Below are 18,800 nucleotides of genomic sequence, written 5' to 3' on the forward strand. Positions count from 1 at the left end.
TGAGCCACAAGCAGATTGCTCAGGTCATTTAACCCATTGCAGTAAAAATTCCTGCAGAGTGAAATAAATGGCATTGAAATGTACCTCTGGTTTCTGAAAAAGATTAACTTTCTTTAGTGAAACTCAAAATACAGTAGGCAAAACACTTACAGTTACTTGGGGAAGTGGGGGACAAAAGGAAAAAATACATTTCGTAACGGTTTCTCACCAGAAATCCTGGAAAAAACTGCATTACCACAAAGACTTGTTTCCTAGCACAATTTGTTGTGTATTTTCTCCATCTCAAAGTCATACCAGGGAGGCTTAGCTGCAGGAGTCAGGAGATAGTGTGAAGAGAACCATTTATTCAAATAGGGAAAATGAGGTTAGCACTCAGCCTGACAGTGGTGTGTGTACTTGGGCAACGTGACAGGATAAAATCCAAGAAATCATTGGTTGAAGTTAAAATCCATGTTGACAACTTAGACATCCAAGGCAGGAAAAAAATAAACCGTAATAGCAAACTTTTGTACACTTGCAAAAACTCTTATTCTTCAAAGCCAGAGTACAGTACTATGGTGCAATATGCATGCTCAGTTATGAATGGGAATATGCTGCCTAAATAGATATCTCCTGACATGCAATTGAGAAAAATTGGGCCTTTTGCGCCTACTTCTTTCTAAAGAATAACTCCTACTGGAACACTTGTCACCAAACATGAGTATGAGCATGTGGTCTGTATCCTTATGGATAGAGTGGATGGCAACAGAGTGCACATGAAATCTCTGTGTGCTGGCCACAAGCCCAGTTAGCCAAGGAATGGATGAGAACTCCAAGCCATTAGCACTGAGAAACACAACGTGTTCAACAACACCCTCTTAACTTTTCTGAAGCAAAATATTTTGTGGGTATTTTCTGTGCATCTTTAGATGCACGTTATTTTTCCTTACAGCCTTCACCCCATACCTAGGTATAGAATCCCATTTTAGGACAGCAGTAATAAGTCAGAAGTTTTGAGTTAAACAAAGAAGTTGCTGTCACCCCCCTGTGTGCGTGGGATCCAATTTCCTTGAGCACCTGCTGAGGGAAGAACAAATTAGGTGCTGCCAAGAGCTTCTTAACTACTTCCTATGTCATCAATGGCAACACATGAGCCTGCTGGAGGTTAATGAACATGCAGTAATACTATAACAAATGCACCAGTCTACGGATGTTACATGTATTCCGTGAGTTCTGTATGCAGAATGTGTTCGCACGTAGGCAGGGCTAACTAGGCTAAAATAACAATGGGTGATTAACATGATAATAGGGAGAAAAATATACTACATTGGCCAAAACCTGACACAGCCAACCACATAAAAGGAAATGGTTTGGATTGGCTAGATATCCCTTGATGGCTCAAGAAAGTATCCTCCTGGAATCCATTTGGAAATCAAGGCTGTTAATGGAAAAGCAGCTGGATTTCTGCAGCACTCTTTCTTGGGAATCTATTCTGGCAGACGAGCACAGCACACACATACACACACGTCCTCTCGAACACACTGGCATACACATGCTGAGGTCTCCTAACTTTGAAAATAAAACACCATAAACCTTGGAAGAGAAAAATGGAATTGGGCGGTGAATTATTCATGTGGTCACATTTAAAATTTGAAACCTTCCTCTTTAAAACTTCAAAGCTGACTAAGTTCTGTGCCTTGTTCAACTTATCACTTACCAGGGTTCCCTAAGTAACTAGCTAAAAAGGACAATGTTTCAGCTCAACTCTATTTCAAACCTTGAAGTTCTATTAAACACAGAAAAAATATTTGTTTGGTTTTTTTTAATTGATTTTGGTGCTTCTGAAAGCTACTTACTAACAGATTTGGAGACAGGATGTCTTTGTTTATCCACAGACCCAGTGTAAACTCCTCCACACCATTTCACAAACCTATAAAACCATTTTTGTGGGTATCATGGCTTCACAAATATTATTAATGGGTCAGTTATCTCTTTTTAAAGTTTTGTTTTCACAAGCGGTGACAACAAAGGTGCTCAGACTCTGAGAAGCTTACACAGTCTAAGTGATGCTATCTAGATGACACAAGAGACCAGATGAGCAGGCCTTCAGCTGAGAGCTCAAACCATTAAGTCAAGATATTTAATTCTAATCTTGGCACAAAATAGTGTTAACAACAACAGAGGGTTCTGGTTTCTTTTCTGAAGTAACTATTGTTCCCATGGGTTTTCCAGACTGTCCTCCTTTAAATCTGGAAATACTTTCCTGTTCTACAAAGAAAATGTTCCTCCACTCAAGTGGATTTACAAGGGAAGAGAAGGGGTGTGGGGGAGAACAAAGAGGAGGATTGAGTCCAAGAAAGTGTGCAGGAGAAAAGGAACTGAGTAAAGGAGCACAATAGGCTTCATTTTTCCAACTTTCTATGCCATCTCCTCTGCTTCTTCAGTTCAAATAACCTAGGTGAGCTAAATATAGTACCATTCAAGATGGAAATTTAATTGAAGTCTAAGCATTTACCATTGTCAATGTTAAACAAGCATTGTTCATGATAACTACAGTATAAAATAAGGAAAATACTGTGGAAAAGTAAGAGCAACTTGAAACGTGACTGTTTCCAGTATTACGGGGGCATGAGAAATCTCAATACCGATCAATTAGTCATGTTTCTCAAGACGTGCTCTAGAAGACACATTAAAAGGAATTAATAAAATTTATTCAAAACTGAAACTCCTACGCATAGAAATATGTTCAGAAAACCATGAAAGTATTACCTCTGATGTGACTGTAATAGAATAAAGAAAGGTTTTGAGATATATGTGTGTGCCAGATACTGGATTGGTACCTCCAATTGTGATGCCCATCTGAAAAAAAGAATTTTAGTCCTACCCAACAGAATAGCTTACGTAAAAGTATAAGGATCAAACAAAAACTGATGCTAGAACAATCTTTTACTACTGAAGTGTATTTTATTTATTCCTCTTAATAATGTTCCTTACGGAATACCATTGACCTGACTTAAAATCTCCTAATAACAAATGAAGATATAAGGCAAAAATTTTGCCTGTCTGGAAATCTTTCTTTGTTGATCATCATGACTGTATCCTAGTTAGACATCCTAGAAATGAAGGTGATCAGATCACAGATATTTCTTCCTCGCTGTTTGCCATACTAATATGTAAGTGAGGAAGCCAGAATACAACAGCATTTTCAAGGGTTTTATGCTTTCTTTCATTCCTATGAATAAAAAAACTCAAAACCTCAAAATTGTCAAGCAATCCTGAGTGCTTTCTGATCCTCATATAGCTGTCTCCAACTGATTTTCAGACCAAAACTTCCAAAACTTCAATAGTAAAAAGCCTGAACAAAATATGAAAAGTCGTGCATGCTCCCTTTGTGGGGCTATATCCATGTGCATATATACATAAGCTTAAACACATACAGTAAAAAGAAATTATTCTTTTATTCCTGCTCTATCATTTTTTCCCCCAAATATTTTAATTTTTTATTCATCAAGAGGTAATATTTATTTTCTTCCTTTCTTTCACTTTAGGTTTAAATCTTCTTTTAAGCTTTTTCCTGAAATTCCTTCAGGCTTCCATGCTCACTTCTTCAATCCAAGAAATATAACTGATGGAGGAGTGGTTTCTGACATTGAAACAAGTGGAAGATTTTGTATGTCACCATCACCTTTTCCATTTGCTTAGATTTCATTCTGCTTATTCTTACTTATTCTGAAACATATACCCACTACTTAAAATACAATCTCCCTATATTTCCCTATTTTTTTTAATTACTGTACTTTGTCCAAATCTTCAACTGTTTTTCTGTTTAAGAAAGAAAAATCAATAACTAGTTTATAAAAGAAACGTAGAAGAACTCAAGAATTGGAGAAAAGCAGCTCTTCTCTGGACATTTGCAGATTACTCTGCATGTATTGTGCACTTAAGATTGTACCAGTAAAATGGTACTTTACCTGTGCACAGCACGCTAACAAGATGACAAGAGAGATTGTGTTCAACTCGCTTAGCTTTGCTATGAAGGCAGCGAAGTTGAGTAAATGCTATTCTATCACCATTTAAAAGACAGTGTAATTCTTTGAAAAACCCTGTGCTAGGCAGATACAAAAGGCACTCATCGCCTTGAGAAACCTGAGTGATACACCAATAGTTTCTATGTGAACTGACATCAGAATTCAGGTCTTGTACCTATAATGAAGGGTAAGATAATGAATTATTCCTAATGACAATATATCTATTCCTCGGATGCTTATCATAAAGGTCTCCAATATTAGCATATGTGCAGGCCACAGCCACCTGTGGAAGGTACCATTCGCCACCATCACAAATGCTGATTTTTCATTATCTTCTACAAATGAAATAAGACTTTTCCTCATGGGATGAAATTCAAAGCATTTACCTTATTGAAGAACTTAAAACTCTCCCCTGAGAGAACAAGTATGGAAGCTGTCACTGAAAAGAAAGAGTTAAAGCACGAAATAAGAGCAGTAAATGGCAATGTATTCTGCTTCTGATAATTGATAGAAAGGAAAAGGTAATACTTTAGGCTATACACGCAGCCATATGAAGTAAGAATTAGTCCTACCTAAGAGAACAGAGTTGTTTTAAAGAATTTAGAAGGAAATAAAGGCCTGGAGAGAAGAAAGAGAATGACCTAGCCAGAGCTCCAGCTGAACTCTCAAAAGGTATCACAGCAAAGGATGGTCTTCAGGCCAGTGGGCACTGAGGCAGGCAGTGCTGTGCTGGAGCTAAGAAGTCTAACTGGGAACAGAGCCTGCACCAGCTCTATTGGAGGCATCTCTGCGTCCTCAGGCATACCTAGGGTCTTCTTTTACCTACTGAGCGTCTGGTGTTCTAGCTGAATGGTATTTTCAGGTTCTTTTAATGCAGTCAGATGTGTTTGTGGGTGCTTTAATTAGCAGATTGACATAAACAGGCATCTACGGCTGGAATTATTCATTAGGAGTTGGGTGCCTAATTTCCTTAGATACTTTTGAAAATCTCACCCCATCATGTTTAATTAAAAATGTCAGATGATATCAATACTCAGATGTGTGTGCTCTTGGTCTCCCGAGAAGATTTCCAAAATCTACTTCTCATTCCATCTGTTCCTGACAGAGGAAGGACTGACTTGGCCCATTCTTGAACCAAAACGTCAACAAATAATTTTAAAAGACTGTAAACTGCAAACGATATTAATCTCCTGAGTAGGCTTCTGAAACCTTACTTGGATCTGCATGTTCCCAAGTATCTTGTAAGCTAAGAAATGGGAAAGCAGGCGATCTGCAAAGATTAGAGGAAAGCACACTTATACGTAACCTGCATTAGACAACAATTTTCAGATTTGCTAAGAAAACTATCATCGATGAGGGCCATAAGGCAGATCCTTTTAAAATCACTTTTAAAATCATACACACGCACACATGCACAGACACACACACATGCACAGACACACACACATGCACACAGACACCCAGGTAGCCTCAGAATGTTCACTTTGACAGACATGCATAAGGACAAGCTCTTTAGCACAGAAATTTTTTTTAGGTGAGAATTTGAGGGGTAGGGTGGAAGTCACTGCATTTTTCGTCAAAAGTTCCTTTATCCTCCTGCTCATGTTTAGTATCTTGGTAAGAAATAACCTTATTCTTCAAGTACAACAGATCAGATTTAGATTTTGGGTTGAATATTTGAAATCTCTGTTTTGCATGGTAATGCTCCAGCTTTTCCAGATGTGCCAGGTCAGTAGCATCAGAATTCAAACTCAGTCTCCATTGTTCAAGCATCTCAGTTTTCTGTTAGGAAATCTACAGCAGTTTTACAGTAAAAAAAACTGAAGCACTGCCACTATGAATCAAGGACTCTGCAAGGCTGAGCAATATCTAATTTTTCTGTGTTCGTTACTCTATCTTTCCTCCTGTTTTGTTGGGTTTTTAGTAGTACAGGTAATTTTATCAAGCAACAGTTTGAAAAAAATAACATCAAATCAGTTCTCAGTCACATTGAAGGTCTACATTTCCCTCCTCACACATTTTAAAGTTCAGCTGTACTTACTCTGGGAACAGGGGATGTCTGGGTACCTTTCCTTTGGCCACTGGTCTCAGGTGTCAGGTCTCTGTGGTCTACCTGAATGTGGCTTTCCAGGTCTTCAGCACTTTCAAATTTAACACTACACTCTGGACACCTCAGACTGCCGCATGGTCTCTCGTTCACCTCCTGTGGAGTCAAGCCCGATGACTGTCCATTGGTGCTCCTGGTCATGCACCCAGCACACAGGCCATAAGGAAGGCCATTCACATCCAACTTTACCAAGTCCTGCTTATTCCGGAACTCCTTCAAGCACAATGCACACTTGTAGAGTTTTTGCAAGGCCTGGCCGTTAGGTGATGAGGTTGCAGAGTTTCCTGCCAACTTCTGCATATGGAACGTCCCATGAATTTTCAGCTCAAGGGTGGAGGTGACCGTCTGCATGCAGACAACACAGCGAAACCCAGTGAGGGAGTTTCTGAGATCTGGATGCATCTGGCAGTGCTCAATAAACTCCTCCTCGCTCTGCAGCGGCATTTTGCAGATCCGACATGTCCCTGTATCCAAACTCTTACTGTGAGTGACTTTGTGCTCTGTCAGGGTCAGGAGTGATGGGAAGCGTTCCCCACAGATGGGGCACATGTAGTGCTTAGCTGGGCCTCGATGGGTCTGCATGTGTTCTCTCAGGCCATTTTCTGAGAAAAAGGTCCTTGAGCAGATATTACACTTGTGGCTACCTTTGATGAATTCTGCTTTCTTCCTAGAACAGTCGTCCTCCCCAGGCCTGATGTTATGATCTCTCAAACGATGGTTCTGCAAGAGGACCTCCATAGTGTAGGCAGCCCCGCAAATGTCACAGCCATACATGGGCTCAGAAGCATCTACATCATCCTCACTGGCTTCATGACTGTTGGAAGTATCAGGATTCTTCATTAACATGTTCTGGATATCTGCTCCTTCTGTTTTCTTATTTGTTGGGGTCATGCCATTAGCTGTACCGTTCTCAGCACTAGCATCAAAGACACAGTGTTTTTCCCGCAAGTGTTTTTCAAGCAAGATGATGGCATGAAAAGCTTTGCTACAAAACTTGCAGTTGTATTTTTTGCTGTGGGTTGTGATGTGGCACTGCAGTTCTACCTCTGTGCTAAAGGTCTCACCACAGAAGATGCATTTGTGAGACTTTGACGGATTCCCCAAGTGACTATGCTTCACGTGGATCTGGAGATCCACCTCTTTCCTAAAATCCCAGTTACAGGCTGTACAACGATACATCTTCTTTTCATTACTATGCTTGACTGCCAGATGTACTTGGATAGATACCTTGGAATCAAAAACTTCTTGGCAAAGGGTGCAGTGATACAACACAAAAGTATGCATGTCCAACAAATGCTTCTGCAAATCATCCACTGAAGAAAACTGTTTGTCACAGCTCTCACATACATAATGAGTTGAAGTTGTCATGTAATGTACGGTGAGATGTTGCAGAAGAGACTCCTGGGAATCAAAGTCTTCTTTACACTGAGGGCAAGACTGTTTCCTCAACAGCAACTCCAAATGCAACTTTAAATGGGTTTGAAAACTTTCAAAATTTGAGAACTTTAGATCACACTGATTACATGGGTATTCACCATTAGACACTGAGTTTACGCTCGCAGAAAGCCGTTGCCTTTTAGGGGAAGAGACTTCAACATCAGAAGAAACTGGACTCTGCTCTGCTTTTGACTTCTTATTGTGTGCCAGAGGAATGTTCTTGTGGTTTTCTTTAATATGCTTTGTAAGCTTCAGGATGGAGCCAAAAATGGGGGAGTTTGTGCAATAAGGGCATGAATAGACTTCCATAAAAGACTGTGTTGGCTGAATGACAGGGGAATCCAATTTTGAATTTCCTACATTGCAGTGAGTTTGCTGAATATGCTCAGTCAAGGTTGCTTCGGTCAGAAAGCCCATGGAGCACTGGTTACAAAAGAAAGCATTGTTGCCATCTTGAGGGGTAGCATTTGGGCCACAGTGAGTAATACGGATGTGTTCTTGTAAGCTATTGATATCTGCAAACATCTCCGGGCAGTAGTTACAGTGAAAGGCAGAAATGTTGCTAAATTGCATCATGGGATAGGCATGGTTTTTATGGACTTTTCTCACGTGTTCATTCAAGTTGTACAGTGTAGGCATGGAATCAAGGCATATCTGGCACGTGTGGCTTTGCTGAGGTTTGTCCGCATGAATGGTCTTCAGGTGGATCTCCAGAACAGCAAGGCTGTTGAAGTCACGCTTCGAGCAGTATGGGCAGCTGTAAGTAACTTTGGACCAGTTCTGGCCTTCCTCTCTGTCCACAGACCTCATTTTCTTTTGTCCTCTCAAAGGCTTTAGGGTCGAATCTGGGGTGGAGCCTCTTTCCACTGATGCGCTGGAGTCAGGTGTTGCGCTGCTCATAGATGCCACACTGCCCAAGACGGGGTCAGGGCTGATGCTGTGATTGCTGGAGTCAGGTTGCCTGTGGCTGTCCAAGTGGCAATAGACTTCCTCCACTGAAGAAAACTGCTCCGGGCACATAGGGCACTTGTGTTTTTTGTTGGCATGGGCTTGATGAATGTGTGAGAGCAGCGAGTTTTCATCTGCAAATACTTCAGGGCAGTGAATACACTGCAAATCTGCCTTCTCGGAAAGCTGTGGGTGGCGTGTCATTACGTGCTTCTCCAAATCTTCAGTCTGACTGAATGTCTCTTCACAGTAATCACACATAAAATCATCCTTCTTCACCTCTTTCTCAGTCTTTGCCATATGTTCCTTGTTCTTTTTATGAGCTTGCATGTGACTCTGCAATGAGCTGGTAGATGAAAACCCACGTTTACACACAGTACACTTGAACGGTTTGCTGGAGCTGTGGGTTTTCAGGTGAATTTTGAGATGGTCGCTGCGAGAGAACGCAGCCTCGCATTCATGGCAATGGTACTTCTTATCCCCTGTGTGAAGCTTTATGTGACGATCCCTACTTCTCTTGTGCTTAAAAAGCCGGCTACAGTAGGTGCATTTGAAAGGTAGTTTGTCACTGTGGATCTGCTCGTGCCTTTTAAGGTAGCTCAGGCGAATAAAGGACTTATCACAAAACTGACAGGGATACGGCAGGCCAGTCCCCCCTTCCTCCTCCCCGATGCCGAGATCACACCCATCTCCTATCATCTGAGTGGGTGATGCAACATCTTTGCTGGAGGGAGATGAAGCCACCCAAGAGAGTTGTGGGTCGTCATCACCATCTGTAATGGGAAAGCAGAAAGGAGATTAAAAACAATTCCCAGTGCATCTGTGAAATAAGGACAAAGCTCTCAACAACACTATAGGCTTCTGTTACTACAGCATAAAAAAAATCAACTAAAAAAAAAATCTCTTCAGTTTCAAAGGAGGATTGGGAAAGAGAAATAAAAATATATCTGTACACATAATTCACAAATATGTCAACAAATAATATTAATAAAAAGCATTTTCCTTTAGCAGGTTTAACACCTGCTCACTGTACTGTAAAGCAATAAACAATGAATAAATAAAGCAAAACACAATGTGCAATGAAGCAATACAAACATGTTGAAAAGCTACAGTGTTAAGTGATCACCTGTGATTTTGTGGGTCTTTTTAAATGCTACATCAAGATGATTTTAAGTAATCTCTCCATTAAACAAAATCCTTCAGTTCTGTCTCAAAACTGTAACAGAATGAAAGGCTGCTCAAAAGCAGAGTTGAACACCTAGGTGAAATAAAAGCATCAGATTTGAGACAGCTCAAGAAAATCAGAGAAGAAATCTGTACCATTACCACATTCAATCATATGAAAGATAATGATGCCTGCATGGTAGAAAACCGAACAAATTAAAAAAGCCCAGAAAATCACCATTGGAGAGTTAAAGACATCACACAAGAATCAGCTTCAGGATAAACTAACAATGGCCCAGCCTCTGTTTTAGTAACTATTTCCTTTGCTCAATATGAGGCTTTGGAAAATATTTTATAATTTGATATCACTATAAAGATACACAGCACCAACTCCAGCAGCAAAACTGTCATTTTAGGAAAAATATATAAAATGTTGGCAGCTTTCATAAACAGAATTGTTAACAAGAAACAGAATAGAGTGAGTTCAAATATCCTAATTCCAATAAACGTGGAGATGTTGAGTGAAGTAAAAATGCCACTAGTCCAATATAAAACTGAACCACGGAATGAAGCAAAACTAAAATTCATGTAAACGAGGGAACGCGCTGACCACATATACATTTGGAGAGTCAAAAAAAGAACCAGTACTCCGGATACGTTGTCTTTATAAAACATTTAATGTTCCTACTTCGGCTCTTACTAAAGCAAACCAATAAAAAAATCCCCAACTGTGCGTGTAGGCTGCCACACGCGCACTCCTTGTGCCTGCCAACTACAGAGTCACCAAGCAGAGAAGAGCACATGTACGGCGGAGAAGCTCTCAAAGAACGGCTCAGCTAATGAGGATATCACCACCGTAAGAAGCTAGCTCCTGTGGCACCGTTTGCTTTGGCAGACTTCCTTTTTCATCCCAGGAAAAGAGAGAGCGGAGCCACCATGAAAAAACTAAACCAAATAATCACACACCAAACAACTCTTCCGGCACGACGAGGCTGCCTGTTTTCCACAACGTGCGGGGTCAGGCACCCGCTCCTTTCGCCCCGTGCTCCTCGGGGAGCCCGTATCCCCGTCTAACTAAACCTCCTGCTCCAGAGCGACATTGGGAACCGACAACGCGCTTCCTCCTGCTCCCAAAATGCACCCCGGCTCTCAACAAGCCCCCACACTTCTAGGACGCTCAAGTCCTCTGTGCTCATCTAACTCCTCTAGTGGAGCCCAAACCTAAAAACACAAGCGATGAGTCCCTGATTTTTACGTTAACTTTTCTCAGGCTTCATTCCCCCAACCATGAACCAGCCTCTCTCTCTCTCTGCAGCTGCAACAAAGCCTCGTGTTCCCAATTTAAACCACCTCCGCTGCCCACCCCGCTGCCGGCACAGCTTCGCTGGGCCCCAGGGAGCCTCCATCTCCCCATTTCTGCCGCCAGCCGCACCCGGGGCTCCCTCCCCACAGACCTGCGGCCACGGGCCTTCGGAAGGAAGGCGGCAGCCGGCTGCCAGCGCCTGGATTAGGGGCCCCAGGGAGGTGCCGGTAGCTCAGGGTTGGCTAATTCCCTCCTCTCGCCAGCTGGGCTCCTCCAGGGGAAAGGAGACAAAGGGGAGCAAGAGGGGGATGCTAGACCTGAATTAGGGCAGCACATGTTGCATTTGCTACTGCTACTGCTGTCTACCGGGGCAAAAAAAGAACGACAACAGGAAAATAAGCACACCGCCACTGCGTTATTCGCTGTCTCACCGGCTCTAATTAAAATAATTGCAAATGCCTACTTTCCATAAGCTATTATAAAAATATACATATTTTAAATATCTTCCCTTTTGCAGCCAGATTGCTTGTGCCTCGTGCTGGGCAGTGGCACATGGAGGAAGGACTGTACCAGGGAGAAAGAGCACTTACACCGGCTCCAGTGAAGAAAGCTTCATTGTTCAGCGTTGAAACTGCAGATGCAATGGGTCAAACCCAGAGGTAACACAGGCTGGGCCAACTGCTTTAACTTCGTTATATCCATATGCCCTGATGCCAACTATTACGTTGGCTCATCATGCAAATCGAACAAATCTTTCAGAAGGTCTCTTTTTCCTCTGAAACAAACCAATCTACCTCAAAATACACTCTAACATTTAAACAGGGCCAGTTCCCCTCCAGCTGCTGCTCTTCAAACATATCAGGCTATTCAGAAAACAAAATCAAAGAAAGCTGGTATCACTTTGTGAGTGATGCACAATGACATTGCTGTGTGAATATAATCCGGATTCAAAAAAATTAACATTTTGCAGATTGAAACGCTGGGTTTGTAATAAAAATGGAAGCATTTACATAGGACAGTTGAAAGCAAACATTGTCTCCTTTTGTTACCTTCATTTAGACCTTTCACCAATTTTCATATTTAACTTCTGGGTTCTTTTTACTTAACAGTTGAAAAGAATTAGGAAACTTTAACCCCCAGAAGCAACCTACCTTGACTTCCTTACAAACAAGATACTAAATTACTAAAGGGCTAAACTGAAGAAATTAGGGGAAACTCATTATCATTAATCTCTTTACGGAATGAAAAATAGCCCTGTTAATTTTAAATTGCCATATTAAATTGAAGAAAAGACCTATAATGGACTGAGAAGGAAATTCTTAAGGTATTTTACCAGAGCAATATTTTAGTGAGAAGATATATTTTAGATGTAGTCTGACACGTCTGGCAATGATGGTTAGAATAATAACTCTATATTAATGCAATCAAAGGAATGTAGCAGAATGAGAAAAATCACTTTCAAAAAGGAGATTAAAGCCATTAAAAATGGCTAATCCTGCAAAGTGGGACTGTTCTAAAATAAGAGAATCACATGGCTGGTGCTAGGCTTTTGTCATTTGCACATACGAGAATCAAAACAAGTACTAAAAAGGTAAGAAAATTCAATAAAAAGTTTAATTAGGGAAGAAAGAGCATTAAGGAAGCTTCAAGATGTCAGTAGTCCTCAGGATACATGTGTGGATCATGAAGTTTAAAGGGCCAAACTTGATAATCAATCTCAAAATGGTACAGTAATTTAGCAACTTAATGTTCAGCACGTTTACAGAACTGCAAGCATTTATCATCATCACTGAGGAGCTAATTCCAGCCTCAATGCATTCAATAAAAGTATTTTGCCTTCTAATAAGAGCAATTTGGCCAAACTGCAGTATAAATCATACTTCGTTCTCTGTTTAATTCCCGATAACATAAGCAAAGTTCAGGAACAGTCTCATGAAGCTACAACAACGAAAGACTTTTTGCTAAGCCACATTTGAAGTGGTTGCAGAGGGACAGACTTGCTCAGCTACCCAGTAACCCAGGTGGTCCCAGCCCAGGGGTCAGCTGCGCAGAGGCTGCGGAAACCTAGGCTAACCCCCAGTGTGCACAGAGACCTTAATTGATGGCCCAGACCTTAAGTTTGTGCTTGTCTAAACCTTCTTACTTATCAATGCAGAGTAACACTGGCTTCCCCTCCTGTGACTGACCTCCCTACTCTGTCTCCCCTACGCGTGGAGGGTCCAAGGTCTCTTCCACAAGGTCTCCATACATCCCCACACAGAGCAGGCACATTGCAACATGCAAGGTATGGGAGGCCAGCTTATTCCAGCTGGTTTGGGTGCAAACAGCAGCACAGACTGAGCACCACAGAGCTCAAAAGAGGCTGCGCAACCTGCCCAGGCACCAACAAAATATACAGGGTTCAGCCGAAGAGACAACCTTGAGACTCTCCTCCAGACTACAGAAAACATCTCCACACAGGACAATAAACCAAGAAAGCTGGATTTGGGCGGTACTTTTCTTCTGTTAGGTTTATTCCTCTAGCACAGAGCTAGTATACAAGAGGAATAGTTAAATTAACAAGAACAAAAACCAAAAAATCAGTTGTTGAGGAAAGGATTGCTGTTTAAGTTCAGAACCCTGATTCTCTCCAAGCTTCTCTATGGGACACAAGTTTAAAATGGTCAAAGCACTCAACTCACATTAGTCTGTTAAGAGTTGATGGAATTTTAGCACCCGAAAAACTAAATTACTTAGAAAACAAGCTTGGCATCATAAGACATGCTTCTGAACTGCATTTTAGTTCCTCATCTCCATAATAGAAAAAAAACATCTGCTCCTCAAGAGCAAATTGTAGGGCTTACTTCTGTATAGCTGTGAAACCCCAAGACATCCTCAGATGGAAGGCCCGATAGAAATGCTATCAATTTCAATAATTATTATTATCACAAATGTTTAAGTATGAGAATACAACACAGAGGCTGAGGATGGAGAAATCCTCAGTACTGGTTACAGCAAATTTTGCATTGCTGCACTGTGTATTAAAGCCAAGGATAGATCATTACAATGGATTATACTAAGACCCTTACATAGCATACGCTGCTCATTTACACTGCAGCATTCGTGTGAAATAATGCAAATCAAGTTTGCATCGCAAATGTTTTGAGTTTCAATATTTTTAGGGCACTGTGACAGCTTTTTACCTCCAATTTTTTGGGAGTGTTTAGCTCCATTTTCCTGCACATTTCCCACACAGTTGTAACAAAAAAATAATAAAATATATCATTACTACTCCAAACTCAATTTTCTATGCATATATTAGCATCATTGAATGTTTTTTGTGTCACAGACAGCAACAGTGGACTGCAAACTACCAGCTCTTGTGGCAATAAAAGACTTTTTATGCTGACACCGCACCTACCTCTGCATGGCACCATAACTGCTGGGCAGTGACTGAAAGCCAGCAGTAATGTGCACTCAAGACACTAAACAATGGAAAAAAGAGTTCTAAAACTTGTTTATAATTATCTCTACAAAAAATATCATACAACCGTGCCTCAGAAGTGGTCTACCCACCCTCAGCTGTGGCACAAAGGATGGGCCCTGGGAAGTTCAGGCCACTCTGAAGAGCTCTTTATACAGCTCCAGTCTTCAGCAACATCAGCTTCTTCACAGAACAGGCTTCACAGTTTTTTATTTTAAGGCATCATGCCTTTTTAAAATATATATATCTAAACATATATAAAATGTTCAAAATAAACCTAAAATTGCATTAAAAAACTAAGAGGTGCTAATCTAAGTGGCACCACAGGCAATGCTTTCATGATTATCCATGACTTGAGAAAAATGCAGTTATACCTAATTATATGTTTATGGGGTAAGCATTTTTGTTGGAGTAATTTACCAACAGTTAGTGACTCTTTTTCCAGATTCTCAGCTTTGCACTGCAATTCTTTTTTAAGTGAAGTTTTTAAAAAAGAAAGCAAGCCGTCTGGCTCAATGGCATGTATATATAATCTAATTTTTCTTCTCATGCAGAGAGTAACTTGGCATTTAGAATACAAAATCAGCACAAGATGTAGTGCAGAATCTCAAACTTGCAGGGATGTCTGCCACAGATAAACTGTTACACATAGACAGTTTACACCTCACTGTTTTTGTTTAAATCTTCCTGTAGTGATCAAAAATACATCTAATTAGTCTTTTTTACACTGCAAGTTAAAAGCACACACAAAGATGTCTATTGAAGCTTAATTGATACACAGAAACTTGTTAAGCCAGAGTAACACATGCCTGAGCCCTAGTCTCCCATTAGCAGAAATATCAAGACTCAGTAATGACCATTGGTAGGATGATATGCAATTCTACACAAACGATAAAATCAGAAAGCTATTTTTAATGTTTTTTTTTTTCATATCAAACAGTCTGTATTTTGCTGGTAACAAAAAATTAATGTATCATTAAGTAAGTTCTTTCACACTTCAATAAACGGCATAATAAGGGTTGGAGGAGAAAGTTTTATGTTAGATCTAGGAATCAACTAAATGCTTTCAGAGTTGAATCACTGTTTTTCTTTACTCCCTTTGGAAAAGCAGCAGATACTATATTCTGCTGTGCATCGTGGACTTGGGACTGAAAACAGCTGCACTCTAATTACATGTAAAGTATACCAAAACATTCCTTTTATCACAGACTGTAAATCTGTTAGCATCTGTCTCTCCTTTGTTTCTTCCACAAGATACAAGCTTGTTTCTACATTTTTCTCACCTGTAGCGGTGATTAAAATTCATTATAAATGAAAGGAGTGAACACTAAAACAAGTTCCTCTGTGTACAGTTCTAAACTCAAATTAGAAACAGCTGTTTGCTAATTCATGCAGTGATGTTTTGTCGTGCTCTGTGAATCAATAATAACCCACCCTATTTCTACTGAAATGTTAGGATTATACATATATTTTGCTTAGCAATTTGCTCTTCAGAAATGTCCAAATGCACATTTAGTCTTCATTAAAGGTGTTTAGAAGATGATACCAGCAAAATCATCAATGAATTAACAGAAAGATCTTAATAGCTTGCTGCTTGTTCTTACCCTGCTACCTAGAGGGTCCTGTGCCATTCTTGTCTGCTTAGATATCAACAGAGCATTTAGCAAGAAGGCACCTTGTAAGACAGATGTAAAAACCCAAAACTTTATACAGGGTCACACGCACACTCCACGGATGCAATAATCACACTGAGAGGACAGTACAAAATTAGAATTTCAGCTATGACATGTACCACTTTCAAACATAAGGAATGACAAAGCCCTTAGGAAAATAATCCTAGTAGAATAATTATTACTTACAATAATTAGTTATAAAATTAGTTATAATAAATGGTAATACTTATGCTAATTGTTACTAATATTTCTTCATATTACATTAGCCAGAGCACAAACTTCATATGACCCTATTGGCCTTTCACTCACACAATTATATTCTGCACTTCTTGCTACTTGATGTCAACATTTATCATTATTTCAACACTTGATTATACAAAACAAAGAGACAACACACAGCGGTTAAGAGCTTTGTCTGCTTCATTTTTTATCTAAGTCTAAGGATACAAGCGGGGTGGTTACAACATTTTGAACAGACTCCATGGCAGATTTGCAGAGCCTGCCCTTGTCGCAGCAGGACTGGGGCCAGCCCTGGCCCTTTGCAGAGCCAAAGATGCAGCCCAGGGTGGATGTGCGAGAGCATCAACCTCTGTGATATGCCAGGAAAGTCCTTTTTTTTTCGTCTATATATAAAGATGTTTTCCCTTCCTCATATATATATTTTCTTTCTGTTAGCAAGGAGGGCACTTCCCATACAGCACTGACACTCTGAACCACTCATGAATATGCAGCCAGTGGAAGAGCCTTTCTGGTAGGATGAAATGCATGAGATTGATTTCCTAGATTTATTATTTCCTCCTTCCCATCTGATTGAGCAGCTCTTAAATACATACAGCAGGCACCTGTTCTCAGGCTGCTTTGCTGGGTACCCTCAGGCATATGCGGTTGGACAGACTTGGCTCATGTTCTTTTCCTCAGTTCACACCCATAACCAGGCATCAGAAATACAAACTAGCTGCTGTTTGGAGAAACTCAATGAATACAGAAGCTGAAATTAAAGACAGATAGACTTTTCTCCATGAACTGACCAGATCAGTGTGATTTAATTTAATGCTTACTGTGCTCATTTTCATGTTTCAGAATTGTACTTTCAAGTGAAGATTAAGTCATCAATTACAATCCATTTAGCTCATTCATGAAATTCATTAAAGGGTCACATCCTGCACGGTGAGCAGGGAGCCCTGGAAGCCAGCACCGACAAGGACAGGCAGCACTCTCCCACAGGATACTCAGCTTGTGCACAATCAAGTCAGAGCTCAGTTTGATGGTGTGGGCACCAGTCTGGAAGAGCAAGTGCCTTTAAAACCAGGGTGGTGGCAAACCACGGCAAAGAGAGTTTTTGTCAAGACCTCTCCCATAAGCCGCTGATTCTGCTAAGACAAACACGTATCTACCTCTGTGCTGGTAGACGATGTTAGAGTGGTGATTCCATTTCTGCAGAACACGCTCTCAACTTTTAGGCCATGTGCCAACTCTCAGACAAAAGAACCACTAAGAATGGAGAAAACTGGGACCAAATACCACAACTTTTTTGTCTCTTCTGGCTGAGGTCACCCAAAGTGATTGGATTGCTAGGATGGCTTTCTACAATGAGATCTTCAACCAATGCCACACAGTAACCCGACCTCTAGGAAAATTGTTTTGCAGTCCCAGTCTTTAACATATGAAAAGTACTTTCCCAAGAACAAACTTTTGCTCCTAAATGAGTACTTTCCATCAGTGCTCAGCAGAAGAGATGTCAATTACCATGTTCCAAACCCAAGAACAACCTCATGTTTCAAACCTCAGCTCTGCACAGGACTTTACTGCCAAGCTTTCCAGCCTGAGGAATTTAAAGCTGGTCATATTATTTGAGCAAGTCGTGGGGGAAAATAAAACCAGCTTGTTAAGTTAGAAAGGGTAGGCTGTTGCAGACTCTCATTTTGATCTAAGCGGGAAAACTGTGACGCACTTACACATTTGATGGGTTGACGTTCATGATGAACAGACCTAATGCTGAAAAACACATGTTGGCTGAAATTACTCAGCAATAAACAAACAGTAAAAAAAACATCATCTAGATTTTATGCTGCCTTGAAAGAACCAGTGAAGACAAATCAATAAATTACATGTGACAGTATCAAGTAACTTTTTTTATACCTATGCATATGCGTTATTGGTCTGACTTTCAAACATGTTATGTATTCACATCAATCCTATTGAAATCAATAGGAACAGCAGTTACAACACTTCTGAAAACTCAAATGACATACATATGAAATACAGCCAATCCTACATAGAGGTATTTTCAGAAAGGTGCACTTATTTGCTGTACCTTTCATGAATTCACAGTCAAATTTCATGCAAATACCCTGAATGGAAATGAAGCTGCACTTGCAACTATCCTAGCTGTCAAGCATCTAGCAGCTCCTCAAGGCCTTCACTCGCCTAGTGTTGGAGGACTTTGTGTGTCCCAAGTACCCTAGCAGTTCTCCCTGGAGCTAGTGAAGCCATCAGCTCTACCTGACCCAAGACTGGAGTCAGGGTTTGCCCCAGCTAAGCAAATCTCCCATTCCTTGGGGATGGTATGCATTATGGCAAAGGACAGTTAGTCAGGACTCCTGGTTGCTATAGTGAACAATTTAAAAAAAAAATTATTTAAATTGAAAAAAGAACACCCGCCAATGTAAAAGCACACTGCTGAATCTGAAGCACATTC

General features: G+C 40.6%; 1 protein-coding gene across 5 annotated transcripts in view; it reads right to left on the reverse strand.

Moving 5' to 3' along the window:
• Window positions 1–18,800, reverse strand: part of ZNF423 (zinc finger protein 423) — a 225,529-nt gene that overhangs the window by 88,657 nt on the left and 118,072 nt on the right. For 4 of the 5 annotated variants that reach the window (XR_011338470.1, XM_069868639.1, XM_069868640.1 and 1 more), the window contains one exon: window positions 6,049–9,272. Coding sequence is in view for 4 of the 5 variants with exons in the window: in XM_069868639.1 (XP_069724740.1) it covers window positions 6,049–9,272 (3,224 nt within the window). In the remaining variant the exon portion in view is untranslated. Of the gene's footprint in view, window positions 1–6,048; window positions 9,273–11,117; window positions 11,149–18,800 lie in introns of those variants that run through there. The other variant, XM_069868643.1, reaches the window with a different exon arrangement.

This window comes from Phaenicophaeus curvirostris, chromosome 14, assembly GCF_032191515.1.
Source record: "Phaenicophaeus curvirostris isolate KB17595 chromosome 14, BPBGC_Pcur_1.0, whole genome shotgun sequence".
Classification (NCBI taxonomy): Eukaryota; Metazoa; Chordata; class Aves; order Cuculiformes; family Cuculidae; genus Phaenicophaeus; species Phaenicophaeus curvirostris.